A 6,908-nucleotide genomic window follows, 5' to 3' on the forward strand; every position below is an offset into this window, starting at 1 on the left:
TACAATGTAGTACAGAGCAGGCAGCAATAGGTGCAGGCCCAAGCAGTCCCAGAGGGTGGGTATACCGACAGAAGTGTCTTAATCCCAATTTAGGAGACAGAGTGCCTAGATGTCTATTCATGGATCATGAGGGTTTATTTAATGTCACCATTGTTACCTCTGCTGAGGAGATTGTGTTTTCACCCGTGTTTGTCAGCAGGATTATGCAAAAAGTACTGAGGCAATTTGCATCAAACTTGGTGGAAGGCATTTTGGAATGGATGGTATGAATCCAGTCAAAGGACCAGAATCTTTTTTATTGCTTTCTTTAACATTGTGAGACTTTCATCAGTTTCCCAGGAATTAAAGAATGAATCTTGATGTAAAAATAATAATTATGTATATATACATATATATATATTTATAGGTAATCCAAGTAAAGGAAAATAAATACTGAAGTAAAACTGAATTAAAAATGTTAATTTAGATTAGAATTACAATTTAATTTTGTTTGCATTCAATAATTTATAACAAAACTCTGGTTACATTTTCTGATTATAACTCAAATTAAAAATATCAAACATTAGCAACACAATTAACTCCCTGATATCATATTACATATTTAATATACACAAATCGCCAATGATAAATGGTGCAAATATAATAAAGTGAGCAAACATTTTTAAGAATCTCATTTTTAATAAATCATCAAAGTACACTTATCTACAAAAGGTGTAGATCAATAAGATTTATGAAACTACAGTACAATCATTGTAGATCTTATTTACAATTGCTGAATTATTTTATTTATTCCCCATGAAATCTATCAATAATGAGCAATGAAATCCAAACTTAGTTAAGGACTGCTGAAGATGCTCTGACTGAGAACTGGCAGATTTAAAATGGGAGAGAATTACAAATGGCTCCAATCAACAGAAAAATTCATTTTACACACTAAATTTAAGCAAAACTCAAGTCCAAAAACTGCATTTTTTTATATCTGGAAAAGCCAGTTTAACCAAAAATAGTGCTGAAACTTTAGAGTTAAGTCATTCAAAGTTGAACAATGATAATTCCAATCCACAGGTTAATATTTATGCAGTTGCAGACTCATTTCAGCAGAACCAGAAATAATTTGCTCTCACCAGAAAATATCTGAGGTGAACCTCCTTTCAATTAATTTCAAATTCTTACACCTAAACAAATCAACCTAACCAAATACAATAGAATTTGGAGTGACAGCAGAAAATAACAGTGAGAATCCTATGCACATTTCTAATGTCAAATAAAGCTCACCAAGTCAAATGTGCAAAGCTTTTTGAGGTTTTCTACGCATTCAGAATGCATAGTTCAGACGGCCATGATACTGGGCCAAAAGAGGACATGGGATATGTGGAAAGAGGTGGAAGAGGGGAGGGCATAAGAGAAAAAGACTGGGAGAATGTGGGGTAGGGGGCATCTGGGGTTCCCAAAAGCATCAATAGGGGTGCAAATGTATAAAAAGCTGGGGGGGGGGGGAACATGGGAATGTTGTTATGAGGAAAAACGTCTTTAAATCAAAGGCCATGTCAGTGCTCAAATGTTTTCAGGAATCCCAGATAAGGTACAGGGAGAAGTTGTGCATGAATATTCTTTGCTTTCAGTTAAGACTTGCAACAAACACAGTCAACAAATGTTAAGAACTTTTCTTTACAGAAAGTACAAAGGAAAAGTGCATAATCAATAGGAACATAAAAGGGCACTTTGTCATTTGGTGCTATGTTTTGTTTCACTCCATAAATACTGCTACAGCACAGCCCCTATCCAAGGCCCAGAAAAAAACAGCTCCCCCATTGGAACTGACAACTAGAAGAAGTATGAATGCATAAAACAATGATTTTATCGCCGTGATTCCTTCTGTGCCACTGCTGTGTAACTGCAATGCCTCCAGGTGTTAAGAGTTAGGTATTGCTAGTCCAACTGTAGAAGTGCATGAAACAATTGTCTTCCTCAATCCTAAACACGTCTTATTTTCCTAAGAATACATTGCAACACCTAGAATGAGGAAAGCAACTACACACGGAATCCACGTGCCCTTAAAACAAGCATATGTTGTCAAGAACCCAGCCTTACTGCAACCATCTGAATACTTAAGATAGAGAAAATCTGGACTCTAAATACACTACATTGCACATTAAAGTGTTCACAAGATGAAATAATGGAATGTTTCAGCCTAAGAAATCAATAGAAAGACATGAGTGGAAAAGGTGGACAGAGGACATGTAAACTCCAATGCTGATATGATGAGTAAAATGCACTGGCACTACTGTTTCATATGGTGAATCATAATCAATAATACATATTTACACATTTCTTTAACCTAATGTGGATATATAGAATTCTTGGCCACCCAGTCCGTATACATGTAGTACAATGGTTAAAAAAAAAAACTGCACTCAACTGGGATTGTACTCTGAACACCTTGGAGACATACAGTAGGTTGCATTATTCGACAGATTAAGTATATAAAAATTAGGAAGCCCATTGGAATAATAAGCATATTCTGGAAGTATATTTTGGGCTATTTTTGGAGATAAGGATTGAATAAATAAGACTTCACCATGTGACAAGTGAAAAAAACACCTAGGCATCAGACATTATTGTAGGATAATAACCGAAAGGCAAGTAACAATTACTTACAAAAACAGTTTGATCACTCTTATTGTCTCACACGGAGTCTTTAAAAGTCAATAAGATTTAAGGAATTAAGTTGAAACAACAGAACTAAGGACCAACTGTTAAAAAAAAAAGAAGAAGATATTTAGCATGTAACAGAGGCCACAATAGTTAAATCCACAGGTGCAAAAGGAAGACCAAGTAAACCAAGGTAGCAATAAACTTATGTTGTTCCTAGTAGATAAGCACAGGACAAACCAGAAAGAGAGGGAGGAAGACGAGTGGAGGAGGATAAAAGAGAGAAAGATCAGAGTGTGCTCTGTCCAGTTATGTCCAGTGGGGGACACAGTTAAGGCGATGGTGGATGCCGACACTCCCGTCTCCTCACAGGAGTGTGCAGCGGAAGAAACTGCTTTTCTTGGGCTGCTCAGTAATCTTTACTCCTTGACTGCTGCCCTGCGGGTTGTTGCCCTCCTAAAATACACACACATGAGAAACCACAGATATGAGAACAGCAAAAACACCATTACATGACATAATACACATACCACACCATACCACTGCATACAATACTGCCAGGTTTCTAGCAGTTAAGTTTCCACTTGTCTACATTCTTACCAGCTTCTTGTCCATTTTTGCTTTGATGTCTCTGGCGAGGGTTAAGAAGGCCTACAGACGAAAACAGGTAAACAAATTAAACTATAATAATGGTAGTGACTCGAGGTGGACCAGTGGTTTTCAACAAGGAAAGTTATGGGTTCAAATATAAGCAACAAAACCACACAAAAAGAAACTTGATTGATTCTTAATCATCAATAATTGTATTGCAAGGGCATGAATATTGTGTTTTGTGTGATATGTGGAGCCCAGGTAACTAGCTGATTAGCTGATTGTATTTTTCAGCTACCAAGGATACCTAAATAAATAAGAAGCATCATAGAGGAATATACTGTATTGAGGTCATGTATTTTATTTGCTTTATGGTCTGCAGCCATTGTGTAGTCTATCCTTGAACTGTTATATATAAATAGGTAACAACTTCATCTAATCCCTTCTGTGCAGTGGATTACTCAAAGTCTGTTCTTGCTAAACATGCAGACCAAATGACCAAGTCTTAGTAACAATACTTTCAACTGTGAATGAACAATAGCAGAAAAGGTGTGAGCTTACATTCTCCACATTGATGTTCGCCTTTGCACTGGTCTCCATGAACTTGATACCATATTCCAGCGCCAGCTGACAGCAGGAGAAAAGAGACAGAATCAATGTCAGTAAAGATAATAAATATGTACGGTAAGAGAGCAAGGTTCTGGTGTTCTTTTTAATCAAGTTCTCAATGCACTTATTTCTCAAATTTATCACCACACCTTTTCTCCTCTTTCTTTGGACACCTGTCGCTTGTCATTGACATCACATTTGTTCCCAAGGACCATCCTCTCCACATCTGCTGAGGCATGCTGTGGGTGATACATTGATGTGGTGAACACACAGGAAAATTGAAAATAAAATGTGTAAGATTTATGAATACTCTTTAGCTCTCTGTAAATAACAATTTCAAAATAAAACACAGAAGAGGTGAATAGCAGTCTTTGTACAAAGGCAAGCATACACACAAACACACAACCACACACATTTAACTAATGTGAAATATTTACCTCTTCTATATTCCGTATCCAGTTCTTGATGTTGTCAAAGGATTTCTCGTTGGTAATGTCATACACTAACATGATGCCCTGGTGAGTTCATAGAGGAGAAGACTTCAGATGACTGAGCAGCCAGACACAGTGAAATCATCCCTTACTAACTCTCACTAGTTCTTTGAGACGGACTTGGAAATTAACCGTCTGTGTCTTTTCTGCTGTTAATGTCAACATTTATTAGTGATGGATTTTATGATTGTGCAGCCTCAAGTGAAAGCGAGGCACTTAAATACCAAAGGCAACAAGGATCAATCAGGTTTCTAAGGTAAGAAACACACAGGCATCTAGTTAAACTTGAACTAAAGGAGAGGCTAACAAAAATACCATAATAATACCACTGAGCACACCACTGATTTCCCACATGGGTGTGGTTTTGAAAAAGGTTTCAGCAGAAGTGCTCAGATGTGAGATGGCCACCACAGACTCAGGTCCCAGAGATGATCTGCACTATTGCATGAGTTGCAAGGATGACAAAGCAACTTACCATGGCTCCTCTGTAGTAGGCTGTTGTAATGGTCCTGAACCTCTCCTGTCCTGCTGTATCCCTACACAGAAAACACATTTTTGAAACATCACAAACTGTTTTAAAGTTGTGTATTTAAGTCAGCAAGCTACATTCAAATGAAATAGTTTTTTGTTGAAAATTGCAAAACCAGCAACTTTGAAGCCAATAAGGACAAGACTTTCACAGATGTTGTTGTCCAAGTCATTGCTCTAATGCTAGCTGCACCTTAAACCACATCTCATTTATTTCTTCTACAAGTATTAAAGACACACACATGGCTTAGATATGTCAGCTCTAGAGTGCCAGAATACACCTTTGACAGCATTAGGCTTTTTTGCCCCTGGTTCCAGTCTTTGTGCACAGGTGAACATATCACGAGCTACAGCTGTATCAGATCACAGAAATAAACCAAATATTGATCTTTTCATTTCATTTTTAGTAAGGCAACAAGTAAGAATATTCATCACATCATTCCTTTACTATACCAGTGTTTGCTGAGGATAGACTGGTGTCACATCAGTTAGAATTTTATAATTAGAGAAAACTATACCAAATACAGGGAAAACCATGAAGTCGTGGGTGTTGTCAGAGGACACACAAGTGGTACAAAATTTACTGCCTTGTTTAATAGTAAAGGTGACACAGATTATAATTTTGTATATCATAAAACCAGTCAGCAACACTGGTTATAGTTTTTAATCCAACATACAATATATTTACTCATTGTTTTACAGGCCCCTATTATCATAATAAGTGTCCAATAAATAATGGCATGATATTTGATTTTGGTGATATCACATCAACATAACTTGTTAGAACATGCAGTTTTTTGTCACGCTGTACAATGGTCAGACAGTTCACATTCAGTTGCTAGTTTATTAGGTAAATCCAGCTAAAACGAATGCAGTCTATAGAAACAATCCAATGATGCAATACTCCTATAATGTTCAGTTTTTGTTTATACTGCTTTAGAGGGGTCATTTTGGCAGCTATACTGGGATGTGTTTCTAATATATTGTCCACCAAGTTTACAAACAGGGCAGACTAAATATTAAAAGCACCTCCCAATGTAAAGCAATGTAAAATGTCAATCTTTTTCTAGGAATTACAGCAGGCCTGTTGCATTAAACAATAGTTGCAATAGTTTCGTTTAAATAAACTGGCAACTGAGTGTTAATTTTCCTCCATATCTGAATATTTCAGTCAAGCTGTGAAATGAAAGGGGGACTTTCTTACCATATCTGTAGTTTGATCTTCTTCCCATCTAATTCTATTGTTCTGATCTTGAAGTCAATACCTGCAAAAACATATTATTCACCCACATTAAGAACAAACGCTGAGGATGATGTGGTGCCAAGTTTTACTCGGCATTACGCTGATAGTTAGGGTAATGCATGTCTTTTGAGGAACAGAGTGGTTGTCGAGTTCATTAATACTTTCTGTTACGTTGGCAGGGAGAGTGCAAAGTACAGGCAGCTAGTCATGAGAAAAAATGACACTGCCCGTTAACGCTAGCTCACTGACAGACTTAGTAGCTTCTTAGCTCAGCTTGTCATAATTAATGTGAATATCATGTTCACGTAACAGCTTGTTTGGGGAACACCATACATCCAGATGCTTTCCAAGCATCTCTGCCAGTTACAATATCACTGACGGTTATGGAAAAGCCCCTCTGACAAGCCGGCTGGGCTGCTTCCTGACTAGCCACTAGCACAACATGAACGCTAGCCAGAAAAGTTAGCAACAAATTAGCACGACGGGATGGGCTGCTCTTATGCCACTTCTCGGCCAATACAATTCCACTAAATACAACTTTTCTTACCTATAGTAGAGATAAACGTTGAGTTGAAGGCATCTTCTGAAAATCTGAATAGCACGCAGGTCTTTCCGACGCCTGAATCGCCGATTAAAAGTAGTTTAAACAAGTAATCGTAAGTCTTCGCCATGTTATTAGCTAGGTTACTACTGCGGATATCCCGCCCGGTGTGAAGACAGAGACGTCACTGCGGTGAGCTGCCGTGTGGTCAAATCAACTGCCACTCTTCTCTGTCGTCGTGGCTCCGGAAGTC

At 37.7% G+C, this 6,908-nt stretch overlaps 1 protein-coding gene across 1 annotated transcript; it reads right to left on the minus strand.

Annotated features, from left to right (window-relative positions):
- Positions 1 to 658: 658 nt before the first annotated feature.
- On the minus strand, positions 659 to 6,832 carry LOC111654304 (ras-related protein Rab-8A). The gene is made up of 8 exons (XM_023405263.2): positions 6,662 to 6,832; positions 6,076 to 6,136; positions 4,819 to 4,879; positions 4,290 to 4,367; positions 4,002 to 4,091; positions 3,805 to 3,870; positions 3,253 to 3,303; positions 659 to 3,108 (listed from the first exon to the last, which is right to left on the minus strand). The coding sequence occupies exons 1-8, from the start codon at positions 6,783 to 6,785 to the stop codon at positions 3,019 to 3,021; spliced, it is 621 nt and encodes a 206-aa protein (XP_023261031.1). The 5' UTR covers positions 6,786 to 6,832; the 3' UTR covers positions 659 to 3,018.
- Positions 6,833 to 6,908: the final 76 nt, after the last annotated feature.

This window comes from Seriola lalandi, unplaced genomic scaffold (genome assembly GCF_002814215.2).
Source record: "Seriola lalandi dorsalis isolate HSWRI2012SDOR001 ecotype SW California unplaced genomic scaffold, Sedor1 jcf7180002054267, whole genome shotgun sequence".
Classification (NCBI taxonomy): domain Eukaryota; kingdom Metazoa; phylum Chordata; class Actinopteri; order Carangiformes; family Carangidae; genus Seriola; species Seriola lalandi.